The sequence below is a fragment of the Bactrocera latifrons genome, unplaced genomic scaffold (assembly GCF_001853355.1).
Source record: "Bactrocera latifrons isolate USDA-ARS-PBARC rearing strain unplaced genomic scaffold, ASM185335v1 scaffold_107, whole genome shotgun sequence".
Lineage (NCBI taxonomy): Eukaryota > Metazoa > Arthropoda > Insecta > Diptera > Tephritidae > Bactrocera > Bactrocera latifrons.
The window spans coordinates 651,551-670,617 of record NW_017534486.1 but is presented as its reverse complement, the minus strand read 5'-3'; the positions used below and the strand labels follow the sequence as shown (position 1 = coordinate 670,617).

Here is a 19,067-nt window from a genome sequence, read left to right as displayed (position 1 = left end):
AGTAAAAAATATGAAGTAAAAAAGTTAAAAAAAAATATATATACATATATATAAAAATAAAAGTTAAAAATAAAACAAAAATCGGTGCAGGCGCTCAATTTTGTGTTAAGCGCACACAAGGCTACCAACAAGCGTCTCGGCGATCGGCGCTTGCACGTATACATATGTGTCTGGCTTATCAGTGTCGTGCATTTCTCAGCTTTTGCTTGCGCTTTCATTGCTTTATTGCGCTCGTCGTTATTTACCGTTTTGTTTAACTTCCCTGCACTTTTACCGCCGCAAGCAAGTGTAAACGCATTTTTTTATTGCATAACTGTGGACAGGTCGGATTGTTGTGACGTATGTGGGTCAAACAACAATATTTTTGTACAAAAAAATTAAGCCAATATTTATACAAGTGTCTTAACGGTGCGCCAAATAAGCTGGCATTGTCATTGAAAAGCGCTATTTCCGAAAAACGCAGGGGCGGTTGCTGCCAACGCGCACTAAGCGTCCAGGCGTTAGAAACATTTTTAGAGATTATTAATAAATTAAGCAAATTCGCAATATTTTAACCCAAATTCGTTAAATAGTATTTTCTGAATATTTTTTATTCTATATACATATGTACATATGCATAATTTGAAAACGGTTTTCATTTATTTTAAATTCTTGTTGAAAATTTGTGTGAATTTTATGAAGCTTAGTTTTGTGGATCAGAGTAGATAATATTTGAAAAAAAAAAAAAAAAAAACATAGTATGTTGAAGCCAATTGGAAATGATAGATAAAATAACTAAAACGAGAGGAAAAACAATAAAAAACGTTAACTTCGGCTGCACCGAAGTTTGCATACTCTGTCTTGTATCTGTGTCTTTCTTTTAGTAACTATGTGATCAGTTTGTATGGTAGCTGTATGTTATAGTTATCCGATCTGAATAATGTTTTCCGGAGATTATGTTATTACCTTAAGCAGTAATCCATGTCAAATTTCGTGAAGATATCATGTAAAATGTGAAAGTTTTTCATACAAGAACTTCATTTCGATCATTCGGTTTGTATGGCAGCTATATGCTATAGTGAGTCGATCTGAACAATTGCTTTCGATATTACATTATTTCAATAAACCATAACTCATACAAAATTTCGTGAAGATATATCGTTAAATGAGTAATTTTCCAATGCAAGCATTTAATTCCAATCATTCAGTTTGTGTGGCAGCTATATGCTATAGTAAGTCGATCTGAGAAATTTCTTTGTATATTACATAATTAGCATAGAAAATAACCAGTGCCAACTTTTGTGAATATACATTGTAAAATGTGAAAGTTTTCCATACAAGAACTTGATTCCGATTGTTCGGTTTGTATGGCAGCCGTATGTTATAGTGGTCCGATATCGGAGATTCCGACGAATGAGCAGCTTCTTGAAGAGAAAATGATGTTTACAAAATTTCAAACCGATATCTTAAAAACCGAAGGACTATATTTACAGATGGACAGACAGACAGACGGACATGACTAAATTGACTCAGCTCAACATACTGATCATTATATACATACATTATATATATACTTTATAGTGTCTCCGATGCTTCCTTCTGGGTGTTACAAAATTCGTCACAAACTTAATAGGGTATATTCAAGTTCAAGGTGTAATAATTTTCCGGCACTCTGAAATCGGCAAGAGGAAGGGGCGGTTCATTATTGAATTTTTAAGGGGTTATATGGGTTTCCTCGTTTAAAAAGAGCCTTTTTCAACAATTTTTTCATATAAAAATTGAAATATTAACGAAAAACTGAAAATGATTTTTCGTCAGATATTTTTACATATCATCAAATAGTTGCAATCGAAAAAAATGCTTCGTTCAAGTCTTTAAGAATTGAATTAAGAATTTCATGAATAACGGTTGAGTAGTTCTCGAGAAATCTTGCCAACCGACCTCAAAAACACAGTTTCGAGAAAAACTCGTGTAAATGCGGCGCACAAGTTCTCAAGGCTGTATCTCCAAAACTATTACTCGGATCAGGACATTGACAATATTCTAGAGGTGTTGTAGAATTTAATAAGAAAATAAAAAAATGATTTTTTGAAACCTGTAAACCCATGTAAGCAATTCAGGCAAAACCCAGAAAATGTACTTCTCTGAAATCGAAAATCAACAAAAATGTGATACGAACATTGAGTCAATAATATCATCATCTTTGGCATCTCCCACATCTTTTTATGGATTCAATTTCAGTTGAAGACAGCTTTCAAATTCCACAACAAACTTTGTTTATATAATCAACACCTTGATTAGTAGCTAAATGTAAATTTTGGTTGTAAGAGTATCATCCGTTCTATAAAAGCTAAATGTAATATCTATTGTCTCTGTTGTGCCTATGTGATCAGCTGTTTGAGTCTCACTTCCCAAAACCAGTCTATGAATTTTGTCAGTAATTGAGATATACTAGTTATATAAGCGGTTCGATCAACTAAGTTTACATCTTTATCACTGATGATTTTTATTGTGAAAAATTATCAAAACACAAATTACAAACTATTGTTCATTTCCGGGTTTAAAAATAGCAAACCTAATATGAGGTCATACTCAGCAATCAATGCTAAATTGGGTAAAATCAAAATCATTGAAAAACAGAAATGCAATACCATAAATATCTAACGGCATAAAATCCTCTTTACTGCTGTTGACATTGACATTGTCAAACCATAATGATTTGCTGAAAATGGAGTCCACCTAAAAGACAATAATTTAATTATAAATAGCAACATCGTTGGCGTTTATGGTATAATACATACCTGACTAAGAAGGTTCAGAGGAAATGTATTTATTTTTAACAATAAAAAGGAAGTTAATATATGTGAAGATCAAATATAGTGGGTAATATTTATATAAAAGATGAACAAATTTCTCTTCAACATTTTTAATGTGGTATATATTATAAATGCTTGTGGAGGCCTTACGAGACCGTGTGAGTGGTAAAAGCGAAATTGCGTGCTTTCCTTAAGCTCTTAAAGTATTCCATCTCATCCTGAAGCGTCTGTTAGCCCATTCGAAAATTTCGTTGTTTATCGTTTTTAACGACTTGCATATTTCCTGAACAGTTCGGTATATACGCAGCCATTTTCTAACAAAACTAATATTCTTTATGTGATTTACTTGGTAGTTAGCTATCTCAGCAGCTTTCCTGACCGCAAAGACTTCTGCCTAAAAGCAGCCGACAGCTCGGCTGGTCGCCTGAAATCTAGCTCCGATGTCAACTCCATTACTCATTTTTGATGCGTCCGTGTATATGTCCGTCTTAGCAATGCGTGTGGTCTGGCTTTGTTCTGTCGGAATACAATTCCTCTCCTATTGGCCAAATGTGGCCATTTCTTAGCAATTGCTTCTTCAGGCGCTCCAATTGCTGACACTACATGTTCGAATTACAAGTTTAGTCGTAGAGGTTCTGCTCATACTGGATAACTATTTACCAATCCCAACGAACACATCGCACCTTTCTGGCCGTCAATCCTTGCTTGTTGAACACGAACTACAACAAGCTTTAGCTTACTATGGCAATTTATTGAAAAATAATAGATTTTCTTTTGCTGGACGCTTTAACTGTTCAAGATATCAAATATCCAGCTTATTGTTAAACCCSTAAAGGCTKTTCTTTGTTATAATATAAACGTSTATTTCTATGTGAAAAYTTTATAAGGTAGAAGGCAATTAARTTACAAGTCATTAWTTTGGCATAAAAAAACCGACACATYTCCGATTATCCACTCCACCCACACCATCACAAATTGAGCTTATTATGAAAGTTTTTAAATGATAAATCACTTATTTGCCTATAAAAYAGTTTTTTCTTTATTTTATTTTATTATTATTTTTTTTTTTATTATTTAGTTTTTAAAGCTCGAACATTTGAATGTGTGCATACAAGCGAAAAATAAACATTAAAGCAAATCTTATTTACATATTTCTGTTTATAACAGTTAACTGCTCAACAGCGCAACACACATACACTAAGGAAATATAACTSTTACATAATTAGCGATTTCGCAGCTTTATTTAAAAGCAAAATTTGCACTTCAGACGCGCTGGGCAGTGGCCGTTATGCGCACAAGCGAATGAGATCATACACAAGTGACGAGTCGCTGCTCTTTTGGCGTGGTCAGCTGTTGATCATGATGTTGATAATGCGCCTGTCATTTATGAATTTATTGTATAAGTTTTCGCATTTCTGCTAATTTCTACGCGCTGCAATGAGCAAATTTCTTGAAAACTTTTTTCATTTCTTTGCTATTTCTATTTTGTTTTGTTGCATTGTTCTAACTATTATTATTTTATTATAATTAATTCCTGTCTCTTATACACATCTAGATGTGTATAAGAGACAGNACCTTTGAATATCCAATAAAAGGATTTAAGCTTGTTAGCTCTCAATCATTAAATGTTTTTAATCATTTTCCATTGAAAATAATACTATGATGCTTCAAATTACAAAGCGTTTCATCAAATAATTTAAAGTTTCACAAATATTTTTTAATTTTCATTGTTTTACATTTTTCATAAGTGGTCTTGAACGATGCAACAAATCCCTACGTTTACATATTTTTTAGTAAGATTTCAATCTGGCCATCGATCGTTTCCAATTGATAAACGTCAAAACCTACTGAACTCGATTAGCTCAGTAGGTTTTGACATTTAACAATTGCTCTCTCACTGGAAGTCACTTCCAGTGAGAGAGGAGTTAAACATCTCTTTATCTCTGATTGCCAGTGTACCGAAATGAAACAAGCACATATCATTAGAATACTCTATTTAATATATTTTTGTTTTTATTATTGCCTTAATTATAATTATTATTGTGATAATAATTTTACAACTGCAATATATGTATAATGTTACACAAAGCACAAACAATTATATTTTATTTTTTTGTATTTTTATTATATTTTTGTTTTTATTATAGCCTTAATTATAATTATTATTGTGATAATAATTTTACAACTGCAATATATGTATAATGTTACACAAAGCACAAACAATTTATTACAATATTGTTTTTGTTAAAAATAAGAAGTAAGAAAGTATATTACATTTTTTCTAAAAAAAATGTTTATTAAACTTTTTTGTTTTTAATTCCTTTCTTATCAATCATTTATTTTTTATTTTTAACAAAAAAAAAACAATATTTGGAAATTTTTACCTTAGCACACAAAAAGCTCAATATCGTTAAATTTATAAAAAATTAAATTTTTAATATTTCTTATCTGTCTCTTATACACATCTAGATGTGTATAAGAGACAGACATTACGTTACGTTATTTGTTACCTCGTGTTCTATCATTTTGAAATAGAACTCGCATGGAGCAACACTCTAGAGCAGTGTCGACAAACTTACACATTCAAAGGATTAATATACATATATTTTATCAATTTTAGCCTAATTTTGTAATTAATGTTCAAATTTTCAATTTTTAATCCGAAGATTCTTGGATAAAATATAGAATTTCATTTTTCAAATTCGATTTTTGAAATTTTTAATAAAAAAAATTTGGATTCAAAATTTGATTTTTAGGTTTTAATTCAAATTTTGGGTATAGAAGTTCAAATTTAATCTTTTAACTAAAAATTCCCTAACTCTATATATTATATACGACACTAATTCGTAGACATACATTTTTTTTTTCTTTTTTGAACTGAGGTCAACACTAAAACATTTTTTATAAATTATCTTTTTTTGTTGTTTTTTTTTATTTTTATTTTTTTTATTTTTTACATTGTTGTAAGTATTATTTTATCATGTATCGATATTATATTTTATAGTGTAATACACCTTATGCTTATTTTTTAAATTTTTATGAACTGCCGTTAACATTACACAACTCATACTCATCGAGAGTGCATCAGTTGCGCTTCACTTACTGCATTTCTGTCATTTCAATAATGGAATGAGTAATGCAATAACAGCAATCGTTCGATGTAGTGAAATGGAAAATCGAGTTTGTTGCTAAACTCTTTCGTTTTCTCTTACGAAAACCAACAGCAATCAGCAATGCAACAAATGCGCTCAGAAAGGGTTGCACAGCTCAAGGGTCTTACTAAATTTTTAAGAAAAAGTTTTAATACAATATATTATTTTTATTTTTTATTTATTTATTTTTATTTTGTATCTCTCCCTCGTTGTAAATTACAATGATTTTGCTTTGAAATTGATTTTTTTTTTATCAAAAGCACAAACTCACCGCAATCAATTAAAATAATAACATCTCAAATGCATAACCACCTGCATACATCTGTATGTGTATGTGTGTTTAAGCATGTTTGTCTGCTTGGTGGTCAACTGCATCCAGCTGCAGTCGCCTTCCCCATGAACTCTAATGCCACCGCGGCGTCACAGTGCAACATTGAGCTGGTTTGCAAACGAGATTTTTCACGCTACACAATTACGTTGGAAGAAAAAAGGTATCGTAAACAGATTACTAAATGCCTGTGATAACAAAAACATACAAAAAAAAAAACAACAACATAAATCAACAACTAACGCACAACAAAACAACTTACAAGGAAGATGACGAAAGCAACGTGAAAGAAGAAGTGGAAAGAAAAGAAAGAGGCAAAACTCCGGCAGATCCGTTTGTAGGTGCAGATATATACATATGTATTATATATATATTTACATAAGTATGTATTAGTGTATGTGTGACATGTTTGTAAATGCTTGTGCTGTAACAGTCGCTCGGTGGGCGTGCGCAGCAGCCACAAAGTATCCGTAGTCAAAGCTCAAGCGAACTGCTCTGAAGTCGCCACAGTGGATTTGTTTGTTGTCGAACGGCTACGTCAGCGCTTTCGTTGAAAGTGCAAACATTTCCAATGGCAGCGCTAACCGAATTCTCATTTACCGATCGATTCATCTGTTGTCTGGTGTCGTTTTCATCTGAACAAACGATAATTGAAAAAGTTGGGCAGCAAGTTGTAGGAATAATTTGTATGTATCATTGCTGTCGGTATATCAATACATACACTTGATTATATACATATATTCATGACTATTAAATTGCTTGATATCTTCGACTGCGAATAAAGGAAGCGGGTTATTGGTTTATTGGCGCTAACTGACTCAACACGGCAGTCGTTAACATTATGAGAAAAGTAAGCATTTTTTTGATCTGATCTGAGGTCTGATACTAAACTTATGTAATAAATTTTTAACGCACGAAATGCTTTTTAAGTACTCACAACTCGCCGACACTCACTTATTCGGTGTCTGGGAGTTTGAAAATCGATAGCCCCGATTCCGAACATTTTCAGAGATTCTTAATCCAATTAATTACTACACACACTTGTTATAAAAAAAAAACTTGTTGTATGCCTCGGGTGGAGAGTTTGGATTTTTTGTTTTCGGCTCAATTTTGGAGCGCCATTCGCTAGATAGTTGTAGTTTCGAAGTCATATTAAACTAAAATCACGTCTCGTCACCAGTAATTATACGTTTAAGAAATGTAGGATCCTCAATTACGTTGTCAAGCTACTATCTTGTGACCCCTGATCAAAATATTCTATTCGCCTCATACCCAAGACATAAACCAAACTGCGTGAACTCGATCCATACCGCGTCTAGAGATTCCCTACTATCAATCTGATGCTAATAACCGAATTTTTCATAAAGCAAATTTTCGATGTTTCATTCATTTCGAAAAACACAATTTAATTGTGAATAAATTTTTCTATGAATTTTTCTATGAAAAATTTATTCTTTCTTCATTAGAAAATATTTATATCAATTATATTCAAAATTAAACCTCAAGTACAATCCCTTGGACTTTTAAGCCGGCAATGACATTTTCGCCTTTATTTGTATACGCCTGGCGTGATCTGCTAGGAAGCATATAAATATTTATATAATAACATGAGTACCATAAAGCCAATACTGCCTTCGTATCTATGATCGCTGGGTATAAATTGTTAAAATTTTAAGAAAATAAAAATTAAATCAGAGAAATAACAAAAATATATAAAAAGTCAAATGCAAATAAAGCAAAGTAAATTAAAATATTCTACTCAAAATAATATATATAATTTTTCTTGCTCTTTTTCGAACTTTCTTCCATTCATATTCTGGCTAACGAAAGCATTATTAATATATTTTTTTCATAATCATTGAACGATATTATGTGTACTGCCTTTACAGCACATAGTACCAGAAGACATTTTGAACAAATTTTTTTGATTTTGGCGCTACAACTTTTTGTTATCTTTGGCCTGCCATACCAGGTAGTAATACTAAAATTATTCCATTTCCCTTGATTGTCAAACAAACACCGCTAAACTTTGTTATAGCCGACATACTACTGTGATTAACTCGGTAAGGTGAATTTTGTCCACTTCATCGCCTTCAAAGTAATCCCCTCCCGCCGCAATTTACTTATGTCACAGAATTTTGCAGTCATGATAGCATTTGGAAAAATCCGCCGTCGTGATGGCCATCAGAGCCTTCTTCTATTCAGCTTTTATATCCTCAGATAAGTCAAAACGGTGTCCACGGAGTGGTCATGTTGCCTGAATAGCCAATATTAAACTGAACTGAAATTTCAAACATGTACTATATGTATTTTGGTTTTAATGCAAACTTTAGGATATATGGGCCAGTGTTGCACGTTGGCTTATCCATATCTAATCCTAATAGAGATATCAGCAGAAGCTTTTGCCATTTGGTTGTTTTAACTCAAGACGCTCTACGAAAATCACAACAGAATTATAATTGCAATAAAAAAATACCCTCTCCGGTATACCCGGTGTCATGCCATTCAATACTACTAAAGGCTACTATTTTTGGCAATTTTGCATGCCACGGAGACTAGAATCCATACTTAGTGACTATTTTGTGATACTACAAATAGGTATTATTTTATTATACATACATACATTGTTAAACATTTTAAAATTTAATTTTAGTTCTTAAGAGATTACAGAGATTTAATATTTTAATATTATAAGAGATTTAATTCAAACACGTTTTTTCATAAATTTCTTTTCGAAAATTCATTTTATTTAATAAATAAATAAAAAAAGTACATAACGGAGTTTTAAGCACTTTAACAATCGCTGATACATTTTAAAAAAAATTTGGAGCCCATTGATCCAGCAGCCGATCTCTAGGAGAACCTACGAAAAAGGATGTCTGGCGGTGAGGAGGTTTTTCTGCATAAACTAATCTCAAATTCGAAAGCAAAAATTTATATTTTATTTGATTTTAATACATGAATACAGGTAGTGATCGCAGGTTTAGTCAAAATTTTGATGTTTAACAAAAAGTCGTTTTTGTGAAAAAATTTATAAAATTTAAATTTGCCTTAAGAATCGAAATTATTATGAAAAATCTTATTCTTGACTTAACTACATCTAACAAAGTTGTGTGAAAATTTTAAGTCGATCTGTAAAGCCCTTTCGTAGGAACTTTTCTTACCAACTGTGAATGTACCGTTTCATGAAAAACGGGTTTGTAGTTACGGGAGCCGATAGCACTAAGTTAGCACATTCTCACATATTTTCCAGTTCAACTTCAAATTTTCGGAATATATTTTCAATTATATATACATTAGGGTGATTCAAAAAAAAATTTTTTTTTTCATTTGGTACTTTGAAAAATAGGCTCCTAGACATCTCTAAGGAAGCCTCTCCAAGAATGAGTTCTTAATTGTAACGGGAAGGTCCTCCTACTTACAGTTCTCTATTTTTTCTTATTATCTGATAGAAAAATTTATATCTCGCTTTCAACCACTTCAAAAAATATTTTGTTCCTTAGATTTTGCAGGAAATTGAATGCTTTCGTTTAAAAGATATAAACCGTTGAAATTTGATTATTTTTGGGAAAATTTTTTATATCTTATGAATTTTATAACTCAATGAAAAAAATCATTATGAATGATGAAACTCATAGTTTTGTAAGAAATTTAGTGCTTTATAAAAATAGGTTTCCTTAGAGGTGTCTAGTAACCTATTTTTCAGAGTACCAAACAAAAAAAAACAACTTTTTTTTAATCACCCTATTATATGTACATACATCTGAAATATAAGAAACAAGCTTGGAAATTCGACCACAATTTTTTGCGTTTGAAATTATTTATATTGGCTTTAGCCACAATTATTGTAGCACCCAGAAGAAATATCAGAGATTCTATAAAATATATTCATAGAGGGTCAATATGGCCCGAAATTTTTGAGATATCAAAGTAAAATTTCGCAAATGTCCATTTTTCTCAGAGAAGCTGCACATTTATCAGAACTACTGGTATCGAACAACTATAGCATATACATACATACTAATACTATACGATGGTTAATTATCATGTTCTTCTACGGCATTTTTTTTTATTATTTTAGGAAAAAACATCACGAAATTTCGAATGGATTATTGTCTAAGGCAAGTTTAACATCAGACTGCCATAGCAAATAACTGCTATACAAACTGACCGATCAAAATCAGGATAAGGCTCTTTTTAAACACATTTATGCTATAAGAAATCCAGCAGTGAAGGGTGTTAAGGCTTCAGTACAGCCGAACGTTTTTTTTTCTTCGGCTGTACTTTTATCTTACTCACCATATCATCATGAAAACACTCGACTGCTTAACTAGCAAGTATTATTAACTGAAAGTATTATCAGCACCTTGCATACTTTACTGCAGATTATAAACGAGTTCGTATCAGAAGTCTTCTGTGTCGACTTGCACGTTTGCATCAAAGTCTGTTGTAGTTAACAAAGTAATTAACTTCAATCATACACATGAAGGCTATCTTTAATTAATTTATTTTTTTTTTTAAAGAATATCTCGTTGATTGTTTTGTAAAAATAATTGAAAGCCCTGCAGTTGTCAATTATGGTATTTAATTCTTGATTTCTTCCTTTAATAAATCAGAAATTTTGCAGTACTTTTTATTACTGGCACTTGAGGGCCATTGCAGCTGTTACATTGTTGAGCTGGTTAAATTCGCATTAAATTGAACAGAAAAGGCATTAAAACGCAATTACGCGCAATTCCAGTTGGCGGAAGTGACACCTATAATTTCCAAGCCTAAACCTTATTAACACATTAAGCAGAACATAGGCAATACATGTGTATGAAATGGTATAAAATACTTCTATATATGTATATAACATATGTATCTATGTAATATATGTTGGTGAGTGGTTTCCTTCCACCGCGCTGTGAAAAGAAGGTCGCGAATTTTTTATATACTTTTGTACTTGTGGCGAAAATCTTCATAAATTAAAATTACAACAATGTTACAACAGTAAGGTTAATGGATTATATGTTTTTCCTGCCTAAAATCGAAGAAGCAAAAACTTATTCATTACACACACACACACATGCAAAAATAAAAGTTTTTATTGGTTGTAACCTTCTGCTAGGAAGCTCTTAAAACCTTCAATTACTTTGTTTATTAAGCGATAATACTTTGTATATGGATACCAACTGTTGCACTGAATTAATCTGAATTTCTGAATTAATAAACGCTGGTAATCAACAGTAAATAATTCTAAATGTTTTTCAACCGCTCAAACCTGCATTGGCGTATAAGAAACGCAGCCGTAAAAAAATTTAGTATTAAAAAAAAAAAAATTCTTCCAAATTTATTTTCGACGGCCAAAGTAAAAATCTTAAGTGGCTAATAAAAATAAACTAAAAACTCTTCACTAAAGCTTACAAGAGATAAATAGAAATTTAAATATAAAAATAATTAACTGTAGTGTTCAAATAAATAATAATTAAATATAATATATGTATACCAGAAATATTAGAAGTGCAGCATGATGTTTGATTTTTTGTGACAAAAATAGAAAATTACTTAAAAAAAACAACATTCCACTGCCACTATATTCAAAGTTTACAAATCAACTCATTCTTATTTACCTAATCTCTATATTACAACTCAGTTTGACAAACATTAAAAATAGAAGTGACGACTTTTTTCCATATTTGTGCCACTTATATTAAAAAATACAAATATTTAAACATTTAAAAACGGTTTAAAGTGATATTGAAATAGTTAAAACAACCAGCAAACCAAAAAACCCACAATAAAAAAACAAAAAATGGTGCGCAAACGTCTACTGACCTTATTACCGTTAACACTGTTTGCACTGTGCAACATATTGGCGCGTGAGTCCACGTCGTTGGCCATTGCACCATCGACCTTTGGAACAGCCATCGCCAGGGCTGGCAAGCTATCGAACACACTTAAGGTGAGTTAATTGTAATATTATTAAACAAAAATAATTATACCGACAAAGTTAGGCAAATACACTATGTTTATTTTATTATCCATATTTTTTATATTTTTCTACAATTTTAAAGATTTTAAGAGATGACAAGAAAAGCACATTAAGTGCAATTTTCAATTAAAATATGTATTTATATAATAACGGATGTTTCAATAAGAGTGCTACAAAAGTAGTGTAAAGGTACATTCAATGACATTATGTATGGAACTCGGTTTTTATTGCATGGGTACCACGGCTTGCAGAAGTTCAAACGCTGCAATTTCTATTTCGATATTCGATTGAAGTTCATCAATCGTCACTAGCTTGTTGGCAGAGACCATAAAGTTGACGTAGCCCTACAGAATTGACTCATGGAGTACATCTGGTTGATTGACCAGTAACGTATGTTTTGCTTATTGACGAAGAGATTCAGCCAGAAATGAGCCTCATCGCTGAAGATGATTTTTCGAAGAAAATCCGGATAATTTTCAAATTGTCGCTCAGCTCAATTTACGAACATACCACGATTCTGGTGATCAAGCGTCTTAAGTTCTTGCGTAAATTTGATCTTTTAAAGGTGTATACCAAGATCTTTGCACATAGTTGGGAACGACGTATGAGAGACTGATTTGGGTTTTCCTCAATTGATGCGCCAGCGGCAGCTCTTTGTCTTACTGGCACGGAAACATTTTGTACTGTGAATGTGGATTAAAATGTTTCCACTAGACGGTCAAATGTTGATCTGACAGGACGATTATGACGACCATAAATTGGACGTAGCGCTCTTAAAGTTAAGGCCACTGACTCCGAATGTCGGTAGTAAATTTTCAAGTATAACAGAATATTTCATACTCTTACAACTTGCAAAACTAAAGCCAGGGAAACACGATCAGGTACATAAATCTTGCTGGTTATGTGGGGTCTAAGGCAAGTTTTCACCATATTTTATTTATTCTAAGCATAAAGATGCACCATTATAATATTTTTTAATCTAGGTGCTTGAACAGCTTTGGATCGATATAGTCCATTTTAAGCCGTAAAGTGACACATCTCAAAGACACTGTTCGTGCAAAATTTTAACTTTAATTGTATACTGTAATGTGAAAGAAGCAAATTGAATTTAGAATTGTGTTATATTTGAATACCACGCCTAATTCCTAAAAGCCCGATTCGCTCAATTTCACACTGAAAGTACCTGTAATGTACAAAGAATATTATCGTGTCGCATTTAGTTGAAGCAAGTCCCAAAAAATGGGCTCAAATAAAGTTTTTTTATACCATCCCGCCAGTAATATTTAATGTCTCTGGCGTATTTAGTTATTGATTTAGCTTGCTTTAAGCCGTTTTTAACAGTACCGTTATATGGGGAGTAAGCAGAGATATCATTCATTTTCACATTATCAGTAGAAATCGTTGTAATATTTACACTTAGTGAATTTGGTTATTGTAGCTTTAGTGGTTTGGGAGTTATGTACATTAAACTTATTAGAGGGCGGGGCCACGCACACTTTCCAAATTTTTCTGCTCACGGGTGCCCCTTGGTACTAAATTTCGGTCATCTTGATCATATTGATATATTATCTTAAAATTAGGGAAAGAATTCATTATTCGATAATAATTGATGGTTATTTAAAGCAGTTACTTGTCCTTCGATACTTGTCCATATAAATTATGATTGAGGAAGTAAATTACGTAAGTCGATGATCGTCTGAACACAGCATAATTAAACTACCTTCTATCGAGGTAATGTATTAAAATAGAAATTGCTAATCGACTTAAGGTAAGCATCTTAAGAATACTCAGTTGATGATTAACAATTTAGTCACTGTATTACAAAAATGCCGTTAAACATTGTTAAAGCGGTGATTATGGATGGTTAGTCGCCCGAGGGCAATTGCATAAAAAGTACGCACGCTTGTTCCATTACATACGCATAAATATACATATTTATCATATATGTATAATATGTAGACAAGAAATCATTGTTGAAAAAATATTGAGCAAAGTAAAAACTGAAATACTTGCAAAATTGTTATGAGGGTCCGAGGGTACACAACTAAACGGCGTAATGATTGAGTGACAGCCGTCGTTTGTTTACAAATAAGTGCTGTTTTGTCACTTTAATGCATGAGTTATGGTATTTTCATTGTGCTAGTACGACTTGGAGTCGTTAAAATTCCATAAAGACTTCTATGCGTTGTTGCTGCTTTTTCATCTTTTTCTAATCTCGTATATTGTTGCTATTTTTTTGCACTTCTGTCATTGAATTGTCTTTGTTTTTGTTGCTCTTTAGAAATACTGAAAAATTAACTATTTGCAATGCTAATTGCTTTATTGAGTTTATAGAAGAATTGGCAAAAATATGCGAAATCGGTTATCATTCGATTAGCAATGTAGAATTCATTGTCGGCTATTGAACTACAAGCGAGTAAATATCATATTTATCGTGAGAGTTTATTCTATGAGCATCTAAATATGTACATGTGTGAGGAAGATGAGGAAGCAAAAGAGATATACTACTGTGATCAAATTGAAAGGTGAATTTTGTCCACTTCATCTCCTTCAAAGTAATCCCCTTTCACTGCAATGCACTTATGCCAACGAATTTTCCAGTCATCATAGCACTTGGAAAAATCCTCCGTCGTGATGGCCATCAGAGCCTTCTTCGATTCGGCTTTTATATTCTCAATTAAGTCAAAACGGTGTGGTCATGTGAATTCTCTGAAGGTACACGAAGGTAAATCAGGCGATTGCGGTGATTGTGGCATAATATTAGTTGAAAATGTGGCGATATGATTACGAATAGCTAATGCAGTATGAGATAGTGCATTATCGCACTTCTTTTTTCGATAAATTCAGACATATGTACATAATATGTACACCTGAAATGCAAAATAACGCATCATCAAAAAAATCGAAATTGAGTGTCTTATTGTTTACGCTTCACTACTTCAAATTACATACATAATATTACATATGTTCAGCGTTTTCAAATGCTGCGCCCAGATATAAACCATTTTTAAAATATATTAAAAATTTTTTTCACTCATGCTCCATTTTATTTCGTGTTTCATTCATGCCACTGTAAATTTCCGAAAAGTGTGTTACGTTATTTTGCATTTCAGGTGACGATATGTAGTAAAAATCGAAGAATTCACTTTTAGAGCCGCACAAAACGACGCGTATCTCAAATACTAATGAACATGACGTTAAATTTAGCATAGATATCACTAACAGTACTCAACTTACAGAAAAAATTTCGAAATTTCAAAGCCATTATTTTTGCTCAACTGTGATTAGATAGTTTAGTCGGTAGAAAAGGATCAAAAAGCTATAGATATTGTATTATAAATTATAATGTTCTTGGATACATAGCATAATTGGACAGACATCAAAAAAGTATCAACATGTGCTTTGACAAAAAATTTGCGAAAAATTACCTAAAACTACTTTTATTGACAGAATTGTTTTAGTTAATACTCGAATATTGAACGATTTTTTTGTATTGAAGAAAAGACAAATTTAACTCTTTTGATGTGATATCGATAATAAAACTCAATAATTCGGGACGTCATGAACGAAAGATTTGATTTACTCTTGCAATTTGACAGTTCGCTTCATTGCATGTCTCTATCATTCTTGCATTGAGTTAATGATAGGAAATTAACATTACACTGTCAGACTGAAGAAATAATTAACAAAACCAGTAATGAAAGAAAAACTGTTTAAAAATTAGCTATGATGTAAATTTATAATGTAACTATTCACTAGAACTAGAAGTGTTCATCAAATTACATTGAATTTGAATTCATTCAATAATATCTTATCATGATGAGCTTAATTGGTGTGTAAAGTAAACCAAGGTTCGATAATTAAAACAGCAAAACACTGCTGCGTTACACTTGAATGCATCATTTACAACGTCAAACAGCAAAATTCACAGAGTGATTCACATATGCATATATATATATATATATATTTATGGTACATATGATATGTGTGTTTGCAGTTTTCATGCGAGTACGTGCTTGTGACAAGTTGAGTACAGCGAGGCGCGAAAAAGTGCATACGCATGCATGGAAGTATAAAATAAATGAATATTTAATATTAGTGACTCAGCCTAAATTAAAGAAAACATATTGTATGTGCTTACCTATTTAAATATAAATTTAAACTTAAATTTGAAAAGAAAACATTTTGAGATATTGCATTGTGTTGAGTAGAGCCATGTGTCAGTCTTTAGGATATGTATTTGAGATTTTTTACTTGAAGTTGCATTCAAGCGATTTATTTAGATATTCTTATCTTAGTTTGACCGTTACTTTTCAAGTAGCATACCACAAATAGATAAGTTTGTGGCTAAGGCAATGACTCATGGCAATAGATCAGAGTTAAACTTAAAATATTATTTTAATTTATGCTGAAATTTAGTTTTTTAATGGCTACGATTCACTACATCATATTACATATGTTGCATAAGAACTTCAGCTTTCACTGTCAGATATAACCAATAAACAACCATTTTATACCCATGACTCGAATGTTGTTTTAATATGAGTGTTCTCAATATAAAGTTTTTCCTTCGCCTAAAAACGTATGAAAAGTGATATTACGTTATTTTGCATTTTAGGTGACGATGTTTAAGAAATAGTTAAACAAAACTTGGAAAGTAAAATTATTTGCCGGTTTTTTCATTTAAGACTTTCGAGTTTATTAATGGGAAAAAAGAAAACGTAAACAAAATTATTGAGACCTGCCAAAACAGCCAATACTTGCCTTACATCACGAATTGTTGACAGCAAGTTAAGATCCGTCGTCTCTATTGCCAAAAAAACTGGGTCAGTCGAGTCAGCAGAAACGTTTGTACTTTTTTGTACGTGTAGAAATGACTTGGTTCCAGGTGCAGGTTATGAGGTAGATGAATAGGAACTTTCGAACCCAGCTTCTAGAGCTTATGACGAGCTACTGTCGACATGCTATCCTCACTTATTGGTCAAATGTGAACTGTTGTGAGCGATTGCAGATCCTTCAGACGATCCCATTTTTGACAGAATAAAACAAAATTAAAATTTTGACCGTAAGGGATTGGCAGAGATCCCAACAAACACATATGAAAACCTTTTCACTGTCAATCATGCCTTAACTACTGTTTGCGTCCAATCATCGCGATTTGATCACGACCGTTTTCACTTGACGTTGTCTTAAGTGACCCACCTATCATCACCATTAACCACCCGCTTCAGAAATAGATCGACTTACCATAGCTGCGACTCACCTACACAGATAGATACTCGTTAAATGAGGTTGACGAAAAAACACTCACTTTTGTTGACCGGCCCTAATGTATAGAGTTTTCAAATAACGACAAGTATTTTTTAATTCCAAATAGTTAGAGTATAGGTGAGATTTTAAAAAAGTCAAAGCACTGTTTTAAGTAAAAGAAAATTAGCAATGTTTTCTTAGTTACGTTCTTCCAACGTAATAAATATCAAAATCAAAAAAAAAAAAAAAAAAATTAGAAAAATTTTATTACAGAACTCAGAGGTTTACACAAAACAAGCAAGTTATGCAAAAAAGAAAACACTCAGAAATTCGACTCGATATATCGATTTCGGTCATTTTGAATCGAATTAATTGCATGATTTCAAATAAAAAGTATTCTTGATCGTTTTTCGCTTACAATATAAATTATTTTTAAAATTATATTAATTTATTATATTATAAATATTAATTAACCGCTTGTCCCTGCACGGAAAATTGTAAAATTTACTAGTTGATCCAGTTATTCCAGTGTAACTCATATTTTACAATAACAATCAAATAATAAACCATAATAATGGTAATTGTTAGACTTTTGTTCCAAATTTCCATTAGCTTTGAGGTTATATAAACCCCATTAACTGTTATTATACTGTCACATTAATTCTAACACAAACTTGTCCACAGTTTATTATTAGTTTCTAACCGTGTCAAACTCATTGCAATGTTAAAGGCTGCAAAGAACCGTTATTACTTTGTATTTATTTGTTGTAAGCAGTATAAAATTTATTAGATATATCCGCTATTAACAAATCGAACAAAATTACGGGTTATATTATATTTATTGTTAAAGTAATAATGAATTTGAATTTTTATTGAACCGAAGTCAACAAAATCCCATTTATAATTGTTATAGCCGGTATAAGCTTACCACGAAGTTGGTAACACCTAAAAGAAACGTCGGAAATTATATAAAGTATATTATAAACAAGTAAGGAAGGGCTAAGTTCGGGTGTCACCGAACATTTTATACTCTCGCATGATAAAGTGATAATCGAGATTTCAGGCGTGGTTTTGAACCGATTTCACCCATATTTGGTACATGTCATCAGGTTGTTAACAAAATATTATATACCGAATTTCATTGAAATCGGTTGAGTATTTCCTGAGATATGGTTTTGGTCCATAAGTGGGCGACGCCAAGATCTTTTTCAATTTTTAAAACAAGCCTTAATGCAGCTTCCTTCTGACATTTCTTCCGTAGAATTTAGTGTTTCTGACGCTTTTTGTTAGTCGGTTAACGCACTTTTAGTGATTTTCAACATAACCTTTGTATGGGAGGTGGGCGTGGTTATTATCCGATTTCTTCCATTTTTGAGCTGTATATGAAAATGCCTGAAGGAAACGACTCTATGCAGTTTGGTTGACATAGCTATAGTAGTTTTCGAGGTATGTACAAAAAAGTTAGTAGGGGCCGGGGCCACGCCCACTTTTCCAAAAAAATTACGTCCAAATATGCCCCTCCCTAGTGCGATCCTTTGTGCCAAATTTCATTTTAATATCTTTATTTA

At 32.0% G+C, this 19,067-nt stretch overlaps 1 protein-coding gene across 2 annotated transcripts in view; it reads left to right on the top strand.

Moving 5' to 3' along the window:
• The window catches only part of LOC108970799 (esterase E4), a 41,013-nt gene that overhangs the window by 845 nt on the left and 21,101 nt on the right, over positions 1-19,067 (top strand). For both annotated transcript variants that reach the window (XM_018936417.1, XM_018936408.1), the window contains exon 2: positions 11,911-12,219. In XM_018936417.1, coding sequence (XP_018791962.1) covers positions 12,070-12,219 — 150 coding nt within the window. In that variant the 5' untranslated portion in view covers positions 11,911-12,069. The remainder of the gene's footprint in view (positions 1-11,910; positions 12,220-19,067) is intronic.